The sequence below is a fragment of the Bombina bombina genome, chromosome 1 (genome assembly GCF_027579735.1).
Source record: "Bombina bombina isolate aBomBom1 chromosome 1, aBomBom1.pri, whole genome shotgun sequence".
In the NCBI taxonomy this organism is placed as follows: Eukaryota; Metazoa; Chordata; class Amphibia; order Anura; family Bombinatoridae; genus Bombina; species Bombina bombina.
In genome coordinates this window covers 198,015,084-198,041,375 of record NC_069499.1, presented here as the reverse complement: position 1 = coordinate 198,041,375, position 26,292 = coordinate 198,015,084, and the positions used below count along the sequence as shown (strand labels likewise).

General features: G+C 42.7%; 1 protein-coding gene across 1 annotated transcript in view; it reads right to left on the bottom strand.

Moving 5' to 3' along the window:
* Positions 1–26,292, bottom strand: part of MGA (MAX dimerization protein MGA) — a 1,137,718-nt gene that overhangs the window by 420,723 nt on the left and 690,703 nt on the right. Inside the window, exon 18 of the mRNA XM_053697822.1 lies at positions 9,905–10,005. Coding sequence (XP_053553797.1) covers positions 9,905–10,005 — 101 coding nt within the window. The remainder of the gene's footprint in view (positions 1–9,904; positions 10,006–26,292) is intronic.

Here is a 26,292-nt window from a genome sequence, read left to right as displayed (position 1 = left end):
GGATATAATTTCCAACGCCCAGGGATCCTGGACATCACTTGCCCAAGCCTGGGCGAAGAGTGAAAGTCTGCCCCCTACTAGATCCGTTACCGGATAGGGGCCCGATCCTTCATGCTGTCTTAGAGGCAGCAGCAGGCTTTTTTGGCCTGCTTACCTTTGTTCCAGGTCTGGTTAGGTTTCCAGACCGACTTGGACTGAGCAAAAGTTCCCTCTTGTTTTGCATTAGAGGAAGTTGATGCCGCACTCGCCTTGAAGTTTCGAAAGGCACGAAAATTAATCTGTTTGGCCCTTGATTTGGACCTATCCTGAGGAAGGGCATGACCTTTTCCTCCAGTGATATCAGAAATGATCTCCTTCAAACCAGGCCCGAATAGGGTTTGCCCCTTGAAGGGAATGTTAAGCAGCTTAGACTTTGAAGTAACGTCAGCTGACCATGATTTAAGCCATAGCGCCCTGCGCGCCTTAGTAGCAAAACCAGAATTCTTAGCCGTTAGTTTAGTCAAATGAACAATGGCATCAGAAACAAAAGAATTGGCTAGCTTAAGTGCTCTAAGCTTGTCAAGTATGTCATGCAATGGGGTCTCTACCTGTAAAGCCTCTTCCAGAAAGTCAAACCAGAAAGCCGCAGCAGCAGTGACTGGGGCAATGCATGCAAGGGGCTGTAGAATAAAACTTTGTTGAATAAACATTTTCTTAAGGTAACCCTCTAACTTTGTATCCATTGGATCTGAGAAAGCACAACTGTCCTTGACAGGGATAGTAGTACGCTTAGCTAGGGTAGAAACTGCTCCCTCCACCTTAGGGACTGTCTGCCATAAGTCCCGTGTGGTGGCATCTATTGGAAACATTTTCTTAAAAATAGGAGGGGGAGAGAACGGCACACCTGGTCTATCCCATTCCTTAGTAATAATTTCTGTAACCCTTTTAGGTATTGGAAAAACATCAGTGCACACCGGCACTGCATAGTATTTATCCAATCTACACAATTTCTCTGGCACTGCAATTGTATCACAGTCATTCAGAGCAGCTAAAACCTCCCTGAGCAATACGCAGAGGTGTTCAAGCTTAAATTTAAATGTAGACATATCAGAATCAGGTTGAATCCTCTTCCCTGAGTCAGAAACATCACCCACAGAAAGAAGCTCTCCTTCCTCAGCTTCTGCATATTGTGAGGGAGTATCAGACATAGCTCTTAAAGCGTCAGTATGCTCTGTATTTCTTCTAACTCCAGAGCTGTCTCGCTTTCCTCTAAACCCAGGTAGTCTGGATAATACCGCTGACAGTGTATTATCCATGACCGCCGCCATGTCTTGTAAAACAGAATTTATGTTTACCTGATAAATTACTTTCTCCAACGGTGTGTCCAGTCCACGGCGTCATCCTTACTTGTGGGATATTCTCCTCCCCAACAGGAAATGGCAAAGAGCCCAGCAAAGCTGGTCACATGATCCCTCCTAGGCTCCGCCCACCCCAGTCATTCGACCGACGTTAAGGAGGAATATTTGCATAGGAGAAACCATATGATACCGTGGTGACTGTAGTTAAAGAAAATAAATTATCAGACCTGATTAAAAAACCAGGGCGGGCCGTGGACCGGACACACCGTTGGAGAAAGTAATTTATCAGGTAAACATAAATTCTGTTTTCTCCAACATAGGTGTGTCCGGTCCACGGCGTCATCCTTACTTGTGGGAACCAATACCAAAGCTTTAGGACACGGATGAAGGGAGGGAGCAAATCAGGTCACCTAAATGGAAGGCACCACGGCTTGCAAAACCTTTCTCCCAAAAATAGCCTCAGAAGAAGCAAAAGTATCAAACTTGTAAAATTTGGTAAAAGTGTGCAGTGAAGACCAAGTCGCTGCCCTACATATCTGATCAACAGAAGCCTCGTTCTTGAAGGCCCATGTGGAAGCCACAGCCCTAGTGGAATGAGCTGTGATTCTTTCAGGAGGCTGCCGTCCGGCAGTCACATAAGCCAATCTGATGATGCTTTTAATCCAAAAAGAGAGAGAGGTAGAAGATGCTTTTTGACCTCTCCTTTTACCAGAATAAACAACAAACAAGGAAGATGTTTGTCTAAAATCCTTTGTAGCATCTAAATAGAATTTTAGAGCGCGAACAACATCCAAATTGTGCAACAAACGTTCCTTCTTCGAAACTGGTTTCGGACACAAAGAAGGTACGACTATCTCCTGGTTAATGTTTTTGTTAGAAACAACTTTTGGAAGAAAACCAGGTTTAGTACGTAAAACCACCTTATCTGCATGGAACACCAGATAAGGAGGAGAACACTGCAGAGCAGATAATTCTGAAACTCTTCTAGCAGAAGAAATTGCAACCAAAAACAAAACTTTCCAAGATAATAACTTAATATCAACGGAATGTAAGGGTTCAAACGGAACCCCCTGAAGAACTGAAAGAACTAAGTTGAGACTCCAAGGAGGAGTCAAAGGTTTGTAAACAGGCTTGATTCTAACCAGAGCCTGAACAAAGGCTTGAACATCTGGCACAGCTGCCAGCTTTTTGTGAAGTAACACAGACAAGGCAGAAATCTGTCCCTTCAAGGAACTTGCAGATAATCCTTTCTCCAATCCTTCTTGAAGAAAGGATAGAATCTTAGGAATCTTTACCTTGTCCCAAGGGAATCCTTTAGATTCACACCAACAGATATATTTTTTCCATATTTTGTGGTAAATTTTTCTAGTTACAGGCTTTCTGGCCTGAACAAGAGTATCAATAACAGAATCTGAGAACCCTCGTTTTGATAAGATCAAGCGTTCAATCTCCAAGCAGTCAGCTGGAGTGAGATCAGATTCGGATGTTCGAACGGACCTTGAACAAGAAGGTCTCGTCTCAAAGGTAGCTTCCATGGTGGAGCCGATGACATATTCACCAGATCTGCATACCAAGTCCTGCGTGGCCACGCAGGAGCTATCAAGATCACCGACGCCCTCTCTTGATTGATCCTGGCTACCAGCCTGGGGATGAGAGGAAACGGCGGGAATACATAAGCTAGTTTGAAGGTCCAAGGTGCTACTAGTGCATCTACTAGAGTCGCCTTGGGATCCCTGGATCTGGACCCGTAGCAAGGAACCTTGAAGTTCTGACGAGAGGCCATCAGATCCATGTCTGGAATGCCCCACAGTTGAGTAATTTGGGCAAAGATTTCCGGATGGAGTTCCCACTCCCCCGGATGTAATGTCTGACGACTCAGAAAATCCGCTTCCCAATTTTCCACTCCTGGGATGTGGATTGCAGATAGGTGGCAGGAGTGAGTCTCCGCCCATTGAATGATTTTGGTCACTTCTTCCATCGCCAGGGAACTCCTTGTTCCCCCCTGATGGTTGATGTACGCAACAGTCGTCATGTTGTCTGATTGAAACCGTATGAACTTGGCCTTTGCTAGCTGAGGCCAAGCCTTGAGAGCATTGAATATCGCTCTCAGTTCCAGAATATTTATCGGTAGAAGAGATTCTTCCCGAGACCAAAGACCCTGAGCTTTCAGGGGTCCCCAGACCGCGCCCCAGCCCATCAGACTGGCGTCGGTCGTGACAATGACCCACTCTGGTCTGCGGAAGGTCATCCCTTGTGACAGGTTGTCCAGGGACAGCCACCAACGGAGTGAGTCTCTGGTCCTCTGATTTACTTGTATCTTCGGAGACAAGTCTGTATAGTCCCCATTCCACTGACTGAGCATGCACAGTTGTAATGGTCTTAGATGAATGCGCGCAAAAGGAACTATGTCCATTGCCGCTACCATCAAACCTATTACTTCCATGCACTGCGCTATGGAAGGAAGAGGAACGGAATGAAGTGTTTGACAAGAGTTTAGAAGTTTTGTTTTTCTGGCCTCTGTCAGAAAAATCCTCATTTCTAAGGAGTCTATTATTGTTCCCAAGAAGGGAACCCTTGTCGACGGAGATAGAGAACTCTTTTCCACGTTCACTTTCCATCCGTGAGATCTGAGAAAGGCCAGGACTATGTCCGTGTGAGCCTTTGCTTGAGGAAGGGACGACGCTTGAATCAGAATGTCGTCCAAGTAAGGAACTACTGCAATGCCCCTTGGTCTTAGTACCGCTAGAAGGGACCCTAGTACCTTTGTGAAAATCCTTGGAGCAGTGGCTAATCCGAAAGGAAGCGCCACGAACTGGTAATGCTTGTCCAGGAATGCGAACCTTAGGAACCGATGATGTTCCTTGTGGATAGGAATATGTAGATACGCATCCTTTAAATCCACCGTGGTCATGAATTGACCTTCCTGGATGGAAGGAAGAATTGTTCGAATGGTTTCCATTTTGAACGATGGAACCTTGAGAAACTTGTTTAAGATCTTGAGATCTAAGATTGGTCTGAACGTTCCCTCTTTTTTGGGAACTATGAACAGATTGGAGTAGAACCCCATCCCTTGTTCTCCTAATGGAACAGGATGAATCACTCCCATTTTTAACAGGTCTTCTACACAATGTAAGAATGCCTGTCTCTTTATATGGTCTGAAGACAATTGAGACCTGTGGAACCTCCCCCTTGGGGGAAGCCCCTTGAATTCCAGAAGATAACCTTGGGAGACTATTTCTAGTGCCCAAGGATCCAGAACATCTCTTGCCCAAGCCTGAGCAAAGAGAGAGAGTCTGCCCCCCACCGGATCGGGGGCCAACATTTCATGCTGTCTTGGTAGCAGTGGCAGGTTTCTTGGCCTGCTTTCCCTTGTTCCAGCCTTGCATTGGTCTCCAGGCTGGCTTGGCTTGAGAAGTATTACCCTCTTGCTTAGAGGATGTAGCACTTGGGGCTGGTCCGTTTCTACGAAAGGGACGAAAATTAGGTTTATTTTTGGCCTTGATAGACCTATCCTGAGGAAGGGCGTGGCCCTTACCCCCAGTGATATCAGAGATAATCTCTTTCAAGTCAGGGCCAAACAGCGTTTTCCCCTTGAAAGGAATGTTAAGTAGTTTGTTCTTGGAAGACGCATCCGCTGACCAAGATTTCAACCAAAGCGCTCTGCGCGCCACAATAGCAAACCCAGAATTTTTCGCCGCTAACCTAGCCAATTGCAAAGTGGCGTCTAGGGTGAAAGAATTGGCCAATTTGAGAGCACAGATTCTGTCCATAATCTCCTCATAAGGAGGAGAATCACTATCGATCGCCTTTACTAGCTCATCGAACCAGAAACACGCGGCTGTAGTGACAGGGACAATGCATGAAATTGGTTGTAGAAGGTAACCTTGCTGAACAAACATCTTTTTAAGCAAACCTAATTTTTTATCCATAGGATCTTTGAAAGCACAACTATCTTCTATGGGTATAGTGGTGCGTTTGTTTAAAGTAGAAACCGCTCCCTCGACCTTGGGGACTGTCTGCCATAAGTCCTTTCTGGGGTCGACCATAGGAAACAATTTTTTAAATATGGGGGGAGGGACGAAAGGTATACCGGGCCTTTCCCATTCTTTATTTACAATGTCCGCCACCCGCTTGGGTATAGGAAAAGCTTCTGGGAGCCCCGGGACCTCTAGGAACTTGTCCATTTTACATAGTTTCTCTGGGATGATCAAATTCTCACAATCATCCAGAGTGGATAATACCTCCTTAAGCAGAGCGCGGAGATGTTCCAACTTAAATTTAAATGTAATCACATCGGGTTCAGCTTGTTGAGAAATTTTCCCTGAATCTGAAATTTCTCCCTCAGACAAAACCTCCCTGGCCCCCTCAGACTGGTGTAGGGGCATTTCAGAACCATTATCATCAGCGTCCCCATGCTCTTCAGTATCTAAAACAGAGCAGTCGCGCTTGCGCTGATAAGTGGGCATTTTGGCTAAAATGTTTTTGATAGAATTATCCATTACAGCCGTTAATTGTTGCATAGTAAGGAGTATTGGCGCGCTAGATGTACTAGGGGCCTCCTGAGTGGGCAAGACTGGTGTAGACGAAGGAGGGAATGATGCAGTACCATGCTTACTCCCCTCACTTGAGGAATCATCTTGGGCATCATTTTCAGTGTCACATAAATCACATCTATTTAAATGAGAAGGAACCTTGGCTTCCCCACATCTGGTAGTTCAGACATGTTAAACAGGCATAAACTTGATAACAAAGTACAAAAAACGTTTTAAAATAAAACCGTTACTGTCACTTTAAATTTTAAACTGAACACACTTTATTACTGCAATTGCGAAAAAGTATGAAGGAATTGTTCAAAATTCACCAAAATTTCACCACAGTGTCTTAAAGCCTTAAAAGTATTGCACACCAAATTTGGAAGCTTTAACCCTTAAAATAACGGAACCGGAGCCGTTTTTATCTTTAACCCCTTTACAGTCCCTGGTATCTGCTTTGCTGAGACCCAACCAAGCCCAAAGGGGAATACGATACCAAATGACGCCTTCAGAAAGTCTTTTCTATGTATCAGAGCTCCTCACACATGCGACTGCATGTCATGCTTCTCAAAAACAAGTGCGCAATACCGGCGCGAAAATGAGGCTCTGCCTATGATTAGGGAAAGCCCCTAGAGAATAAGGTGTCTAAAACAGTGCCTGCCGATATTATTTTACAAAAATACCCAGATTAAATGATTCCTCAAGGCTAAATATGTGTATATATGAATCGATTTAGCCCAGAAAATGTCTACAGTCTTAATAAGCCCTTGTGAAGCCCTTATTTACTGTCTGAATAAAAATGGCTTACCGGATCCCATAGGGAAAATGACAGCTTCCAGCATTACATCGTCTTGTTAGAATGTGTCATACCTCAATCAGCAAAAGACTGCTCACTGTTCCCCCAACTGAAGTTAATTCCTCTCAACAGTCCTGTGTGGAACAGCCATGGATTTTAGTAACGGTTGCTAAAATCATTTTCCTCTTACAAACAGAAATCTTCATCTCTTTTCTGTTTCAGAGTAAATAGTACATACCAGCACTATTTTAAAATAACAAACTCTTGATTGAATAAAAAAAACTACAGTTAAACACTAAAAAACTCTAAGCCATCTCCGTGGAGATGTTGCCTGTACAACGGCAAAGAGAATGACTGGGGTGGGCGGAGCCTAGGAGGGATCATGTGACCAGCTTTGCTGGGCTCTTTGCCATTTCCTGTTGGGGAGGAGAATATCCCACAAGTAAGGATGACGCCGTGGACCGGACACACCTATGTTGGAGAAAGTAAACGCTATGGGCGCACTAGATGTACTTGGCGCCATTAGAGCGTGAGTCCCTTGAGCGGGAGACAAAGGGTCTGACACGTGGGGCGAGTTAGTCGGCATAACTTCCCCCTCGTCAGATTCCTCTGGTGATAAATTTTTTAAAGACAGAATATAATCTTTATTACTTAAAATGAAATCAGTACATTTGGTACACATTCTAAGAGGGGGTTCCACAATGGCTTCTAAACATAATGAACAAGGAGTTTCCTCTATGTCAGACATGTTTAAACAGACTAGCAATGACACCAGCAAGCTTGGAAAACACTTTAAATCAAGTTAACAAGCAAAAAATAAAAATGGTACTGTGCCTTTAAGAGAAACAAATTTTGTCCGAATTTGAAAAACAGTGAAAAAAAGCAGTAAATCAAACGAAATTTTTACAGTGTGTATAATAAGCTAACAGAGCATTGCACCCACTTGCAAATGGATGATTAACCCCTTAGTTCAAAAAATGATAGACGTTTTTTAACAGTCACAACAAACTGCCACAGCTCTGCTGTGGCCCTACCTTCCCAAACAAACAACTTTGGAATGCCTAAGAGCCCTTTAGAGAGGTCCTATAGCATTCAGGGGACTTCTGGAGGAAGCTGGATGTCTCAGTCTGTAAAAGTTACTGCGCAATAAGGCGCTAAATTAGGCCCCTCCCACTCATGTTAAAACAGTGGAAAGCCTCATGAAACTGTTTCTAGGCAAATTTAAGCCAGCCATGTGGAAAAAAACTAGGCCCCAATAAAGTTTTATCACCAAAGCATATATAATAACGCTTAAAACATTTCCAGCAAACGTTTTATATTGCAAATCTATAAGAGTATTACCTCTGAAAGTAAGCATGATACCAGTCGCTATTAAATCACTGTATTCAGGCTTACCTTACATAAATCTGGTATCAGCAGCATTTTCTAGCATTTACATCTCTAAAAAAATTTTTTAACTGCACATACCTCATAGCAGGATAACCTGCACGCCATTCCCCAGCTAAAATTACCTCTCTCTTCAGTTATGTGTGAGAACAGCAATGGATCTTAGTTACAACCTGCTAAGATCATAGAGATCACAGGCAGATTCTTCTTCTATTTTCTGCCTGGGACAAAATAGTACAACTCCTGGTACCATTTAAAAATAACAAACTTTTGATTGAAGAAAAAAACAACTACGTTTCACCACTTCTCTCTTACTACCTCCATGCTTGTCGAGAGTTGCAAGAGAATGACTGGATATGGCAGCTAGGGGAGGAGCTATATAGCAGCTCTGCTGTGGGTGATCATCTTGCAACTTCCTGTTGGGAAGGAGAATATCCCACAAGTAATGGATGATCAGTGGACTGGATACACCTTACAAGAGAAAACAATATCTTGCGCAACAACTCCAGATGGAATTTGTGGGGAATCGCAGGGCACTGCATGTGTGTTATCAAATGTAAATTACCCTTACATAATAATCTGACCCCACATATGGCAGAATAATTGATACGCTTAACCTGTTGTTTAATAAAAAAGGCAACATATAGCAAGTGCTACTGTCTCTTTAAATTTTAAAGAGACACTTCTTTATTTTTATGCAGAAAATATTGAATAAATATGAGAGGAATTTAGTTAAAATCGAACTCTCTCTACACCGCAGTTTGAAGGTGAAACCCTCGTTCCCAGCTGAAGCATCAGACAGCCCTTCTAGACAATCTAGCCCCTGCCATATCGCTATCTTAAGCGCAAAAACTGCGACAAACATTTGCACCATTGCTTCTGATAACCGGAAGTGCTTCCCTGGGAGAGACGATCCCGCTACAAGGCGCACAGCTTCAACAGCTGTTCAGTCCGTCTATATCCTCTAGAGTATATAAATTGACACCCTCAAAATAGTCTTATGGTCAGTTCTAATATTAAATAAGATCAGTTCTAATATTAAATAAGACCGCAGGAGATGAGACCCATGTCCCCAGTGCCTGCGTTCCAGCTGTCATAAAGTCTCCTGATATGAAGGAGAAACTAAGCCCAAATTCGATGAGATCTAAATAAAGAAGTGCCCAAAACTTTTTCTGAGATCATTTACTCTCCCCAGAAAAAAAGTCAGCACTTAACTAATCTTCTGCCTGGCAGCAAGGCAGTTCCCAGGTTTAGGAGGTCCTCTCCCTCCCATGGCCCTGTAAATAAACGAAAATCCTGAATAAAACCCCTCAGGTTTTCTTGGTAAGGGCAGTAGAATATGAGAGGCACAGTGAGAATTATGTCCCACAAGTTCCCATTGCTCTAAAGCCACCAAAAGCTCTACTGAAGAGACTGATATGGACTACGGTTACACCCTAGAACAAAGCAGCACTCTCTGGCACTGCTTTAAAAATAATAAACACTTGATTGAAGAATCTAATCTAGCACCTCACTTTACCTTTTTCTATCACTAACATAGGCAAAGAGAATGACTGGAGTGGAAGGGAAGGGAGGAGCTATTTAACAGCTCTGCTGTGGTGCTCTTTGCCTCCTCCTGCTGACCAGGAGGTGAATATCCCATTAGTAATTAAGATGATCCGTGGACTCATCGTGTCATAAAAAAGAAATGGTAAGTTACAAGCAAACCCAATGAGCCTCATTTTCAGTGACCTTCAGACATTTATTGAGTCTATGCCAGTGAGATAAAAAAAAACCTTATAGTAATAGCCTTCTAACTGCCTTCATATGATAAAAGGAAAGAGGATAGTGGGAAAAAATAAAAGAATTCTTACTTTGCGGTTGTGTTGCCAGCAGTTGCTTTAAGACGGGCTATGTTAATCTTCTCAGATAATTCCTCCACAGTTTCAATGTCCACAGACTCATCAAAGTCACTCTGGGTGTCAATACATGAGAACACAGAATCTCAAATCACTATTTATTAAAACATCTGTTCAATTATTTTTGTTTGCTAGCTAAAAGGCCAAAACAGGATAAATACAGGAGCAAATTTTATTTCATTTTAACACATCTCTTCCATACCATAATCTGTGTGTTATGTATATATGTTGTATATATGTATGTATGATGTATATATGTAAGTATGTATGTATGTATATATGTGTATATATATATATATATATATATTAAAATTATGGGGGGGGAGATAAAAAACTGAAATTAAAATCCTCCATGTCTCAAAATTAAATCAATGTAAATATTTGCATAGGAAATTAGTACATCTAAGCAAGTATCCCCGCTTGCCCCCAGAAATTCTTAATATGCAATGTTTCCAATGCACAAGAGAATTGTGGGTAAGATATGCAAATTAGGTATGCAAATTCTCAGTTTTTTTGCTTCAAAATACTGTTTTAACACAGCGATCCTTTTAAACAGGAATATGACAGCAAACCAGAAATCACTCACTATACAAGCCTGTTTCGTTCTTTTTAGAACTCATCAGTAGGAGATAGATTTCTGATTGCTGCATTGGAAAAGCTATTTTCATGGTTAAACCAAAATTCATTAAAATTATGGGGGGGGAGATAAAAAACTGAAATTAAAATCCTCCATGTCTCAAAATTAAATCAATGTAAATATTTGCATAGGAAATTAGTACATCTAAGCAAGTATCCCCGCTTGCCCCCAGAAATTCTTAATATGCAATGTTTCCAATGCAGCAATCAGAAATCTATCTCCTACTGATGAGTTCTAAAAAGAACGAAACAGGCTTGTATAGTGAGTGATTTCTGGTTTGCTGTCATATTCCTGTTTAAAAGGATCGCTGTGTTAAAACAGTATTTTGAAGCAAAAAAACTGAGAATTTGCATACCTAATTTGCATATCTTACCCACAATTCTCTTGTGCATTGGAAACATTGCATATTAAGAATTTCTGGGGGCAAGCGGGGATACTTGCTTAGATGTACTAATTTCCTATGCAAATATTTACATTGATTTAATTTTGAGACATGGAGGATTTTAATTTCAGTTTTTTATCTCCCCCCCCATAATTTTAATGAATTTTGGTTTAACCATGAAAATAGCTTTTCCAATGCAGCAATCAGAAATCTATCTCCTACTGATGAGTTCTAAAAAGAACGAAACAGGCTTGTATAGTGAGTGATTTCTGGTTTGCTGTCATATTCCTGTTTAAAAGGATCGCTGTGTTAAAACAGTATTTTGAAGCAAAAAAACTGAGAATTTGCATACCTAATTTGCATATCTTACCCACAATTCTCTTGTGCATTGGAAACATTGCATATTAAGAATTTCTGGGGGCAAGCGGGGATACTTGCTTAGATGTACTAATTTCCTATGCAAATATTTACATTGATTTAATTTTGAGACATGGAGGATTTTAATTTCAGTTTTTTATCCCCCCCCCCATAATTTTAATGAATTTTGGTTTAACCATGAAAATAGCTTTTCCAATGCAGCAATCAGAAATCTATCTCCTACTGATGAGTTCTAAAAAGAACGAAACAGGCTTGTATAGTGAGTGATTTCTGGTTTGCTGTCATATTCCTGTTTAAAAGGATCGCTGTGTTAAAACAGTATTTTGAAGCAAAAAAACTGAGAATTTGCATACCTAATTTGCATATCTTACCCACAATTCTCTTGTGCATTGGAAACATTGCATATTAAGAATTTCTGGGGGCAAGCGGGGATACTTGCTTAGATGTACTAATTTCCTATGCAAATATTTACATTGATTATATATATATATATATATATATATATATATATATATATATATATATATATATATATATATATATATTATGTATGTATATATATATTTATCCAAATAAATCATGGTGTGAAAGTTATATAAATATATTTGATTTGTGTGTGTACAGTATATATATATATATATATATATATATATATATATATATATATATATATATATATATATATATATATATATATATATATATACATATATATATATACACACACACATTTATTTATTTATTATACACACATATCTACATATACACAAACTACACACCTAGGTCCTAACCTAAACCCACACTCAGAACAAACAAGGGTGTCAAAGCTATTAGTAATCTCTCCTAGACACATCTAAAACTAGTGTGGGTAAACATCCTATGCCACTGGTGACAAAACTCACAAACCTGGGTGCTCACCAGCACTCACAGACTGCCGTGTTTGCGAACAGTAACTCAAGCAGTTAGCCCTAGGCAGTGCAAAGCAATATAGGAAGCAACACATACAAATATCAAACGCGCACAATATAACAAACTTATTCCTTTAGCAAATCTGGGTGCATCCAGATGAGAGTTGGATATTTGTGTTGTGTTTATAATTACATGAGATTTATCCTTTTGGACTGTGAACTAATATATAGGAGCATATATACATGTGCATGCCCAGCACATCTGTCATAAAAAAAAAAATTTGCTCAGAGAGTTGCTGGTGGTTAGTATTATGCAAAATGAGTAACCACGGACACAATATATACCTTCTTTAGCACTGTAAGAAGTCATGTTGTTTGAATGAAGGTGTCCTAGGCATACGTACATATACCCCGATGCATGTGTATTTCACCATTATGTCCGTTAAAACACTATGATAAAACTATGCTTCATTACTTCTGTAAGTCAACAAACTGTTTCATAGATCACTAAAAATGCTCTCCATTTAGGGTTCAACTGTTATAAAACGATGGGTATGATAGGAAAGTACTGCAAATGCTAAAGTCACGCAACCCACACAAATAGCTTCAACACATGGTTAAAGTACTGATTGGGAGTTGCAGAGCATTGCTGGTGCCAAGTGGAAACTGCCGCTGACCCAATCAGCAGCAGCAGTCATGAAATGGAGTCATGCAACTACCACTGCTAATTGGTCAGTGTGAACTTCTACTCCTGAGTGGTACATAAAAGGGACAGTACACACAATGACCCAAATTACAAGTTGTGCAATATGGCAGTATCGTAAACAAAATGGGGCAGTACCACTATTTCCATACCGTCGTCATTACAAGTCACCCTAAAACTTTATTTTGTTGTGCGATATGGTGTGGTACGCCGCATACCGCACAATAACAAAGTTCCGACTTTGCATGCTTGTGAACGTTTTCCCCTATAGAGATCAATGGAGAAAGAATGTAAATGAAAAAATCTAAGACCTGCGATTGCGAAATCGCTACTGCATTTTCCCATTCCCTATTGAAGTCTAATGAGAAAAGAACGTTTTGTAAAAATCTAACACTCTAATATAAATCCCTAAACCACCGCCCCTCACATCGCCAACCCTAAAGCTATTAACCCCCAAACCGCCGCCCCCCACATTGCCAACCCTAAATAAGGCAATTAACCCCTAAACCGCCCACCCCCACATCGCCAACCCTAAATAAAGCTATGAAACCCCTAAACCTAAGATCCCCTACCTTTAAATTAAAGTTACAATATAACTACCTTAAAATAATTAAAAACTTAAATTCTGCTAATCTGCTAATTTTCTTTTCTTCTGAACAGGGAGAGTCCACAGCTGCATTAATTAGTTTTGGGAAATACAGAACCTGGTCACCAGTAGGAGGCAAAGACACTCACGCCAAATGCTTAAATACCTCCCCCACTTCCCTCATCTCCCAGTCATTCTGCCAAGGGAACAAGGAACAGTAGGAGAAATATCAGGGTGAAAAAAAGGTGCCTGAAGAACTAATAAAAAATAATTTAAGGCCGTCCACAGAAAAAAAAAAAAAACGGGCGGGGAGCTTTGGACTCTCTCCGTACAGAAGAAAAGAAAATTATCAGGTAAGCATAATTTAAGTTTTTCTTCTTAAAACGGTGAGTGTCCACAGCTGTATTCATTACTTTTGGGAAATCAATACCAAACTTATATAGGACACTGAATGCAAACGGGCACTACAGCCTGACACAACCCGGATACCCGATAAAACTACTTCAACAGAAGCAAAAAGAACAAAATATGGAAGAGGACAAGGTAACTGCCCATCAATTAGAACCATAAGGATCCAAGTTAGAGATCACACTAAATGCTGGACTCCACTGAGCACAAAAGCCTCTGAGGAGACAAAAGTCCCACTCTCTAGAAGCACACAGATAAAAACCTCTCCATGAACAATGGCAAGGGAAACAACAAACAAACTCCCACACCACATTCTCCCTAACTGAAAGAAGGGAAGAATCAGATAAGGTCCGAAAGAACCTCCAGAAACAATCCCTGAAGAATCAAGGACAAAACAGAGAGAGAGAAGCCCATAGCATAACTCGAAAAAGAGCGGCTACCAGGCTGCAAGAGGACAAAGTCCCGATACTCTACCGACGGAGGAGAGCAAAGAAAGGAAAAATTCCAGATCACCTCCTACATGGATCCAAAAAGAAACAGGTACTGAGATCTCCATGCAGTCATCTGATCCTCCCCCCACGGAAGGGAAGAATCTAGCTCCTGTCCAAAGGACCTCAGGAACTAGAAATATACTGCCATAGCAGAATTCGTAATCCCAGCAAACCATGTAAGCTATGCAGGGACAAAACATTTAGTATCGAGCACGACCAAACATCTAACGCCAATCTGTAGGACCAGCCTGATATCTAGGATAGAAGGGCCTCCTATAACTTGTAGAAACAAGAAAAACAACCTTGTAACAAGAGGTAAGCAACTTAGTACCCAACCAGGACCAGCCTGTTGTCAAGGATACAAAATGTCTGATATAACCTCAAAAGAACAGAGTGAACTAGTACCCAACCAGGACTAGCCTGCTGACCAGGGTATAACCGAACTGTTCAAGGGCTAACTGAAAGTTCTAAACCCTAGCAGGGCTAGACGAAACAAACAGACAAAGAAGCTCTGAGGCTTAAACATTGTCGTAAAATAATCTTTTTTTTTTTATTTGACTTCCGCTGGAAGTAACATCTAACGCGACCATAAAATCGTTAGCATCAAAATCTCAGAGAAAAAAGAATTTCCTTAAAAAGGAAAATCTACAACAGCCACGAGCACCAAAATAAAGAGATAAAACACATCCTAACCGGATCAAAAGAAAGTAGGCCACATCTGCAGGTGAACGCCAAAGAGGAATGGAAACAATGTCAGATATCCTAATCAGCCTGTCAAATATTCTAATCCTCAAGAGCTCAGAACTGGGATTAGACACACAAAAACAAATTATGCTTACCTGATAATTTTATTTCCATCGTGGGGAGGAGAGTACACGGCTTCATTCATTACTTTTGGGAAATAAGAACCTGGCCACCAGGAGGAGTCAAAGACACCCCAGCCAAAGGCTTAAATACCTCCCACACTCCCCTCATCCCCCAGTCATTCTGCCGAGGGAACAAGGAACAGTATGAGAAATATCAGGATATAAATTGTGCCCGAAGATAAATTAAAATTTAGGTCCGCCCACCAGAGTTACGGGCGGGAGCCGTGGACTCTCCTCCCCACGATGGAAATAAAATTATCAGGTAAGCATAATTTATGCTTTCCATCTAAAGGGGAGAAGAGTCCACGGCTTCATTCATTACTTTTGGGAAACATATACCCAAGCTTTAGAGAACACAGAAGGAAACCGGGAGGGTAAAAAAAGGTGGACCCTAATCAGAGGGCACCACAGCCTGTAAAACCTTTCCTCCAAAAACAGCTTCCACAGAAGCAAAAACGTCAAATTCGTAAAACTTTGCAAAAGTGTGTAAGGAAGACCAGGTAGCCCCTTACAAATCTGCTCCATAGAGGCCTCATTCTTGAAGGCCCAAGACGAAGCCATAGCTCTAGTTGAATGAGCCGTGATCCTCTGAGGAGGCGTATGACCCGTGGTCTCATAGGCCAAGCGAATCAAGCTTCTCAACAAAAATGACGAGAAGTAGAAGAAGCCCTCTGCCCTTTGCGCTTCCCGGATTACACCACAAAAATCCTTTGTAGCCTGTAGATAGAACTTTAAGGCCCGAACCACATCCAGATTATGAAGTAACCTCTCCTTAGAAGAAGAAGGGTTAGGACACAGAGGAGGAACAATTATTTCCTGATTGATGTTACGGTTAGACACCAACTTAGGAAGAAACCCCAAACCGGTGCGAAGAACAGACTTATCCGCATGAAAGACCAGATAAGGAGGCTCGAATTGCAAGGCAGCCAGCTCAGATACTTGGAGTGCCGATGCAATGGCCAACAGCAAGAGAACCTTCCAGGACAGAATCTTAATGTCAATAGAATGCATAGGCTCAAACTGAACCATCTGCAATACCTTAAGGACCAAGTTTAAGCTCCATGGGGGAGCAGGCTGCCTAAAGACAGGTCTGATTCTAGACAGAGCCTGAATAAAAGATTGAATGTCCGGAAGCTTAGAGAGTCTCCAGTGCAACAAAACTGATAAAGCCGAAATCTGTCCCTTTAAGGAACTAGCGGCAAGACCCTTCTCCAAACCTTCCTGGAGAAAAGACAGAATCCTGGATGCCTTAACCCTGTGCCAAGGATATCCGTGTTTCTCACATCAGGACAAGTAAGTCCTCCACACCTTATGGTAGATGTGACTGGCTTCCTTGCCTGAACTAGAGTGTCAATCACACTTTCAGAAAAACCTCTCTTGGCTAAGACTAAGCGTTCAATCTCCACGCAGTCAGCCTCAGAGAAACAAGATTTTGATGTTGAAAGGGACCCTGTTCCAGGAGATTATTGCAAAAACACAATTTATGCTTACCTGATAAATTTATTTCTCTTGTGGTGTATCCAGTCCACGGATAATCCATTACTTGTGGGATATTCTCATTCCCAACAGGAAGTTGCAAGAGGACACCCACAGCAGAGCTGTAATATAGCTCCTCCCCTAAATGTCATAGCCAGTCATTCGACCGAAAACAAGCCGAGAAAGGAGGAACCATAGGGTGCAGTGGTTACTGTAGTTTAAATTTAAAAATTACCTGCCTTAAAATGACAGGGCGGGCCGTGGACAGGAAATACCACAAGAGAAATAAATTTATCAGGTAAGCATAAATTGTGTTTTCTCTTGTAAGGTGTATCCAGTCCACGGATAATCCATTACTTGTGGGATACCAATACCAAAGCTAAAGTACACGGATGAAGGGAGGGACAAGGCAGGAACTTAAATGGAAGGAACCACTGCCCGTAAAACCACTCCCCCAAATATAGCCTCCGAAGAAGCAAAAGTATCAAATTTGTAAAATTTTGAAAAAATATGAAGCGAAGACCAAGTCGTCGCCTTGCAAATCTGATCAAAAGAAGCCTCAATTTTAAAGGCCCAAGTGGAAGCCACAGCTCTAGTGGAATGAGCTGTAATCCTTTCAGGAGGTTGCTGTCCAGCAGTCTCATAGGCTAAGCGGATTAAGCTTCTTAGTCAAAAAGAAAAAGAGGTTGCAGAAGCCTTTTGACCTCTCCTCTGTCCAGAGTAGACAACAAACAAAGCAGATGTTTGACGAAAATCTTTAGTAGCTTGTAAGTAAAACTTTAAAGCACGGACCACGTCCAAATTGTGTAACAGAAGGATGGAACAACAATCTCTTGATTGATATTCTTGTTAGATACCACCTTAGGTAAGAACCCAAGTTTGGTACGCAGGACTACCTTATCCGTATGAAAAATCAGATAAGGAGAATCACATTGTAAGGCAGATAGCTCAGAGACTCTACGAGCCGAGGAAATAGCTACCAAAAAAAGAACTTTCCAAGATAAAAGCTTGATATCTATGGAATGAAGAGGTTCAAACGGAACTCCTTGAAGAACCTTAAGAACCAAGTTTAAGCTCCATGGTGGAGCAACAGGTTTAAACACAGGCTTGATTCTAACTAAAGCCTGACAAAATGCCTGAACGTCTGGAACATCTGCCAGACGCTTAACTAGCTGACAATCCTTTTTCCAAACCTTCTTGGAGAAAAGATAATATCCTAGCAATCCTGACCTTACTCCATGAGTAACCCTTGGATTCACACCAATAAAGATATCTACGCCATACCTTATGGTAAATTTTCCTGGTGACAGGCTTTCGTGCCTATCTTAAGGTATCAATAACTGACTCGGAGAAGCCACGTTTTGATAAAATCAAGCGTTCAATCTCCAGGCAGTCAGCCTCAGAGAAATTAGATTTGAATGGTTGAAAAGACCCTGAAGTAGAAGGTCCTGTTTCAGAGGCAGAGACCATGGTGGAAAGGATGACATGTCCACTAGATCTGCATACCAGGTCCTGCGTGGCCACGCAGGTGCTATCAGAATCACCGATGCTCTCTCCTGCTTGATCTTGGCAATCAGTCGAGGGAGCAGAGGAAACGGTGGAAACACATAAGCCAGGTTGAAAGACCAGGGCGCTGCTAGAGCATCTATCAGTGTCGCCTTGGGATCCCTGGACCTGGATCCGTAACACGGAAGCTTGGCGTTCTGGCGAGACGCCATGAGATCCAGTTCTGGTTTGCCCCAACGATGAATCAGTTGTGCAAATGCCTCCGTAAGGAGTTCCCACTCTCCCGGATGAAAAGTCTGACGACTTAGAAAATCCGCCTCCCAGTGCTCTACACCTGGGATATGGATAGCTGATAGGTGGCAAGAGTGAATCTCTGCCCAGCGAATTATTTTTTAAACTTCTAACATCTCTAAGGAAATTCTCGTTCCCCCTTGATGGTTGATGTAAGCTACAGTCTTGATGTTGTCCGACTGAAATCTGATGTACCTCAGAGTTGCTAACTGAGGCCAAGCCTGAAGAGCCTTGAATATCGCTCTTAGTTCCAGAATATTTAATGGAAGGAGAGACTCCTCCTGAGTCCACTATCCCTGAGCCTTCAGGGAGTTCCAGACTGCACCCCAACCTAGAAGGCTGGCATCTGTCGTAACAATTGTCCAATCTGGCCTGCGAAAGGTCATACCTTTGGACAGATGGACCCGAGATAGCCACCAGAGAAGAGAATCCCTGGTCTCTTGGTCCAGATTCAGTTGAGGGGACAAATCTGTGTAATCCCCGCTCCACTGACTGAGCATGCATAGTTGCAGCGGTCTGAGATGTAAGCGTGCAAACGGCACTATGTCCATTGCCGCTACCATTAAGCCGATTACTTCCATACACTGAACCACCGAAGGGCGCGGAATGGAATGAAGAACCCGGCAGGAATTGAGAAGCTTTGATAACCTGGACTCCGTCAGGTGAATTTTCATTTCTACAGAATATATCAGAGTCCCTAGAAAGGAAACTCTTGTGAGTGGGGATAGAGAACTCTTTTCCTCGTTCACTTTCCACCCATGCGACCACAGAAATGCCAGTACTACATCCGTATGAGACTTGGCAATTTGGAAGTTTGACGCCTGTATCAGGATGTCGTCTAAATAAGGGGCTACTGCTATGCCCCGCGGCCTTAGGACCGCCATAAGTGACCCTAGAACCTTTGTAAAGATTCTTGGGGCTGTAGCTAATCCCAAGGGAAGAGCTACAACTGGTAATGCCTGTCTTAAAAGGCAAACCTGAGAAACCGATGATGATCTTTGTGTATCGGAATGTGAAGATAAGCATCCTTTAGATCCACTGTAGTCATATTGACCCTCCTGGATCAGTGGTAGGATGGTACGAATAGTTTCCATCTTGAACGACGGAACTTTTAGGAATTTGTTTAAGATCTTTAGATCCAAAATTGGTCTGATGATTCCCTCTTTTTTTGGGAACCACAAACAGATTTGAGTAAAAACCCTGTCCCTGTTCCTCCTTTGGAACTGGATGGATCACTCCCATAACTAGGAGGACTCGTACACAGTGTAAGAATGCCTCTCTCTTTATCTGGTGTGCAGATAATTGTGAAAGGTGAAATCTCCCTTTTGGGGGGGAAGCTTTGAAGTCCAGAAGATATCCCTGGGATATAATTTCCAACGCCCAGGGATCCTGAACATCTCTTGCCCACGCCTGGGCAAAGAGTGAAAGTCTGCCCCCCACTAGATCCGTTCCCGGATAGGGGGCCGTTCCTTCATGCTGTCTTAGAGGCAGCAGCAGGCTTTTTTACCTGCTTACCTTTTTCCATGTCAGGTTTGGTCTCCAGACCGTCTTGGATTGAGCAAAAGTTCCCTCTTGTTTATTATTAGAGGAAGTTGATGCCGCACCTGTTTGGCCCTAGATTTGGACCTGTCCTGAGGAAGGGCATGACCTTTTCCTCCAGTGATATCAGCAATAATCTCCTTCAACCAGGCCCGAATAGGGTCTGCCCCTTGAAGGGAATGTTAAGTAGCTTAGATTTTGAAGTCACGTCAGCTGACCATGATCTAAGCCATAGCGCTCTGCGCGCCTGTATAGCAAAACCAGAATTCTTAGCCGTTAGTTTAGTCAAATGAACAATGGCATCAGAATAAAAGAATTGGCTAGCTTAAGTGCTCTAAGTTTGCCAAGTATGTCATCCAATGGAGTCGCTACCTGTAAAGCCTCTTCCAGAGACTCAAACCAGTACGCCGCAGCAGCAGTGACAGGGGCAATGCATGCAAGGGGCTGTAGGATAAAACCTTGTTGAATAAATATTTTCTTAAGGTAACCTCTAATTTTTTATCCATTGGATCTAAAAAAAAAAAAAGCACAACTGTCCTCGACAGGGATAGTAGTACGCTTTACTAGAGTAGAAACTGCTCCCTCCACCTTAGGGACTGTCTGCCATAAGTCCCATGTGGTGGCGTCTATTGGAAACATTTTTCTAAAAATAGGAGGGGAAGAGAACGGCACACCTGGTCTATCCCATTCCTTATTAATAATTTCTGTAAACCTTTTAGGTATTTGGAAAAACATCAGTACACACCGGCAATGCAAAGTATTTATCCAGTCTACACAATTTCTCTGGCACTGCAATAGTATCACAGTCATTCAGAGCAGCTAAAACCTCCCTAAGCAACACGCGGAGGTGTTCAAGCTTAAATTTAAATGTAGAAATATTAGAATCAGGTATCTTTCCTGAGTCATTAACATCACTCACTGACTGAAGCTCTCTTTCCTCAGCTTCTCCATATTGTGAGGCAGTATCAGACATGGTTCTTAAAGCGTCAGTATGCTCTGCATTTTGTCTCACCCCAGAGCTATCTCGCTTACCTCTAAGTTCAGGTAGTCTGGCTAATACCGCTGACAGTGTATTATCCATGACTGCCGCCATGTCTTGTAAAGTAAACGCTATGGGCGCCCTAGATGTACTTGGCGCCATTTGAGTGTGAGTCCCTTAAGCGGGAGTCAAAGGGTCTGACACGTGGGGAAAGTTAGTCGGCATAACTTCCCCCTCGTCAGATTCCTCTGGTGATACATTTTTTAAAGACAGAAAATGATCTTTATTGCATAAAATGAAATCAGTACATTTGGTACACATTCTAAGAGGGGGTTCCACCATGGCTTTTAAACATAATAAACAAGGAGTTTCTTCTATGTCAGACATGTTTATACAGAATAGCAATGAGACTAGCAAGCTTGGAAAACACTTTAAATCAAGTTAACAAGCAAATATAAAAAACGGTACTGTGTCTTTAAGAGAAACAAATTTTGTCAGAATTTGAAAAACAGTGAAAAAATGCAGGAAAATCAAACAAATTTTTTACAGTGTGTATAATAGGCTAACAGAGCATTGCACCCACTTGCAAATGGATGAATAACCGCTTAGTTCAAAAAACGGATAAAAAAAAAAAAACGAAAACAGAATTTATGTTTACCTGATAAATTACTTTCTCCAACGGTGTGTCCGGTCCACGGCGTCATCCTTACTTGTGGGATATTCTCTTCCCCAACAGGAAATGGCAAAGAGCCCAGCAAAGCTGGTCACATGATCCCTCCCAGGCTCCGCCTACCCCAGTCATTCGACCGACGTTAAGGAGGAATATTTGCATAGGAGAAACCATATGGTACCGTGGTGACTGTAGTTAAAGAAAATAAAATATCAGACCTGATTAAAAAAACCAGGGCGGGCCGTGGACCGGACACACCGTTGGAGAAAGTAATTTATCAGGTAAACATAAATTCTGTTTTCTCCAACATAGGTGTGTCCGGTCCACGGCGTCATCCTTACTTGTGGGAACCAATACCAAAGCTTTAGGACACGGATGAAGGGAGGGAGCAAATCAGGTCACCTAAATGGAAGGCACCACGGCTTGCAAAACCTTTCTCCCAAAAATAGCCTCAGAAGAAGCAAAAGTATCAAACTTGTAAAATTTGGTAAAAGTGTGCAGTGAAGACCAAGTCGCTGCCCTACATATCTGATCAACAGAAGCCTCGTTCTTGAAGGCCCATGTGGAAGCCACAGCCCTAGTGGAATGAGCTGTGATTCTTTCGGGAGGCTGCCGTCCGGCAGTCTCGTAAGCCAATCTGATGATGCTTTTAATCCAAAAAGAGAGAGAGGTAGAAGTTGCTTTTTGACCTCTCCTTTTACCGGAATAAACAACAAACAAGGAAGATGTTTGTCTAAAATCCTTTGTAGCATCTAAATAGAATTTTAGAGCGCGAACAACATCCAAATTGTGCAACAAACGTTCCTTCTTCGAAACTGGTTTCGGACACAGGGAAGGTACGATAATCTCCTGGTTAATGTTTTTGTTAGAAACAACTTTTGGAAGAAAACCAGGTTTAGTACGTAAAACCACCTTATCTGCATGGAACACCAGATAAGGAGGAGAACACTGCAGAGCAGATAATTCTGAAACTCTTCTAGCAGAAGAAATTGCAACTAAAAACAAAACTTTCCAAGATAATAACTTAATATCAACGGAATGCAAGGGTTCAAACGGAACCCCCTGTAGAACTGAAAGAACTAAATTGAGACTCCAAGGAGGAGTCAAAGGTTTGTAAACAGGCTTGATTCTAACCAGAGCCTGAACAAAAGCTTGAACATCTGGCACAGCGGCCAGCTTTTTGTGAAGTAACACAGACAAGGCAGAAATCTGTCCCTTCAGGGAACTTGCAGATAAACCTTTTTCCAATCCTTCTTGAAGGAAGGATAGAATCCTAGGAATCTTAACCTTGTCCCAAGGGAATCCTTTAGATTCACACCAACAGATATATTTTTTCCAAATTTTGTGGTAAATCTTTCTAGTTACAGTCTTTCTGGCCTGAACAAGAGTATCGATAACAGGATCTGAGAACCCTCGCTTCGATAAGATCAAGCGTTCAATCTCCAAGCAGTCAGCTGGAGTGAAACCAGATTCGGATGTTCGAACGGACCCTGAACAAGGTGGTCTCGTCTCAAAGGTAGCTTCCAAGGTGGAGCCGATGACATATTCACCAGATCTGCATACCAAGTCCTGCGTGGCCACGCAGGAGCTATCAAGATCACCGACGCCCTCTCCTGATTGATCCTGGCTACCAGCCTGGGGATGAGAGGAAACGGCGGGAACACATAAGCTAGTTTGAAGGTCCAAGGTGCTACTAGTGCATCCACTAGAGCCGCCTTGGGATCCCTGGATCTGGACCCGTAGCAAGGAACTTTGAAGTTCTGACGAGAGGCCATCAGATCCATGTCTGGAATGCCCCACAGCTGAGTGACTTGGGCAAAGATTTCCGGATGGAGTTCCCACTCCCCCGGATGCAATGTCTGACGACTCAGAAAATCCGCTTCCCAATTTTCCACTCCTGGGATGTGGATAGCAGACAGGTGGCAGGAGTGAAACTCCGCCCATAGAATGATTTTGGTCACTTCTTCCATCGCCAGGGAACTCCTTGTTCCCCCCTGATGGTTGATGTACGCAACAGTTGTCATGTTGTCTGATTGAAACCGTATGAACTTGGCCCTCGCTAGCTGAGGCCAAGCCTTGAGAGCATTGAATATCGCTCTCAGTTCCAGAATATTTATCGGTAGAAGAGATTCTTCCCGAGACCAAAGACCCTGAGCTTTCAGGGATCCCCAGACCGCGCCCCAGCCCATCAGACTGGCGTCGGTCGTGACAATGACCCACTCTGGTCTGCGGAATGTCATCCCTCGTGACAGGTTGTCCAGGGACAGCCACCAACGAAGTGAGTCTCTGGTCCTCTGATTTACTTGTATCTTCGGAGACAAGTCTGTATAGTCCCCATTCCACTGACTGAGCATGCACAGTTGTAATGGTCTTAGATGAATGCGTGCAAAAGGAACTATGTCCATTGCCGCTACCATCAACCCGATCACTTCCATGCACTGAGCTATGGAAGGAAGAGGAACGGAATGAAGTATCCGACAAGAGTCTAGAAGTTTTGTTTTTCTGGCCTCTGTCAGAAAAATCCTCATTTCTAAGGAGTCTATTATGGTTCCCAAGAAGGGAACCCTTGTTGACGGAGATAGAGAACTCTTTTCCACGTTCACTTTCCATCCGTGAGATCTGAGAAAGGCCAGGACAATGTCCGTGTGAGCCTTTGCTTGAGGAAGGGACGACGCTTGAATCAGAATGTCGTCCAAGTAAGGTACTACAGCAATGCCCCTTGGTCTTAGCACAGCTAGAAGGGACCCTAGTACCTTTGTGAAAATCCTTGGAGCAGTGGCTAATCCGAAAGGAAGCGCCACGAACTGGTAATGTTTGTCCAGGAATGCGAACCTCAGGAACCGATGATGTTCCTTGTGGATAGGAATATGTAGATACGCATCCTTTAAATCCACCGTGGTCATGAATTGACCTTCCTGGATAGAAGGAAGAATAGATCGAATGGTTTCCATCTTGAACGATGGAACCTTGAGAAACTTGTTTAAGATCTTGAGATCTAAGATTGGTCTGAACGTTCCCTCTTTCTTGGGAACTATAAACAGATTGGAGTAGAACCCCATCCCTTGTTCTCTTAATGGAACAGGATGAATCACTCCCATTTTTAACAGGTCTTCTACACAATGTAAGAATGCCTGTCTTTTTATGTGGTCTGAAGACAACTGAGACCTGTGGAACCTCCCCCCCTTGGGGGAAGTCCCTTGAATTCCAGAAGATAACCTTGGGAGACTATTTCTAGCGCCCAAGGATCCAGAACATCTCTTGCCCAAGCCTGAGCGAAGAGAGAGAGTCTGCCCCCCACCAGATCCGGTCCCGGATCGGGGGCCAACATTTCATGCTGTCTTGGTAGCAGTGGCAGGTTTCTTGGCCTGCTTTCCCTTGTTCCAGCCTTGCATTGGTCTCCAAGCTGGCTTGGCTTGAGAAGAATTACCCTCTTGCTTAGAGGACGTAGCACCTTGGGCTGGTCCGTTTCTACGAAAGGGACGAAAATTAGGTTTATTTTTTGCCTTGAAAGGCCGATCCTGAGGAAGGGCGTGGCCCTTACCCCCAGTGATATCAGAGATAATCTCTTTCAAGTCAGGGCCAAACAGCGTTTTCCCCTTGAAAGGAATGTTAAGTAGCTTGTTCTTGGAAGACGCATCAGCCGACCAAGATTTCAACCAAAGCGCTCTGCGCGCCACAATAGCAAACCCAGAATTCTTAGCCGCTAACCTAGCCAATTGCAAAGTGGCGTCTAGGGTGAAAGAATTAGCCAATTTGAAAGCATTGATTCTGTCCATAATCTCCTCAAAAGGAGGAGAATCACTATCGACCGCCTTTATCAGCTCATCGAACCAGAAACATGCGGCTGTAGCGACAGGGACAATGCATGAAATTGGTTGTAGAAGGTAACCCTGCTGAACAAACATCTTTTTAAGCAAACCTTCTAATTTTTTATCCATAGGATCTTTGAAAGCACAACTATCCTCTATGGGTATAGTGGTGCGTTTGTTTAAAGTGGAAACCGCTCCCTCGACCTTGGGGACTGTCTGCCATAAGTCCTTTCTGGGGTCGACCATAGGAAACAATTTTTTAAATATGGGGGGAGGGACGAAAGGAATACCGGGCCTTTCCCATTCTTTATTAACAATGTCCGCCACCCGCTTGGGTATAGGAAAAGCTTCTGGGGGCCCCGGCACCTCTAGGAACTTGTCCATTTTACATAGTTTCTCTGGGATGACCAACTTGTCACAATCATCCAGAGTGGATAATACCTCCTTAAGCAGAATGCGGAGATGTTCCAACTTAAATTTAAATGCAATCACATCAGGTTCAGCTTGTTGAGAAATGTTCCCTGAATCAGTAATTTCTCCCTCAGACAAAACCTCCCTGGCCCCATCAGACTGGGTTAGGGGCCCTTCAGAAATATTATTATCAGCGTCGTCATGCTCTTCAGTATCTAAAACAGAGCAGTCGCGCTTACGCTGATAAGTGTTCATTTTGGCTAAAATGTTTTTGACAGAATTATCCATTACAGCCGTTAATTG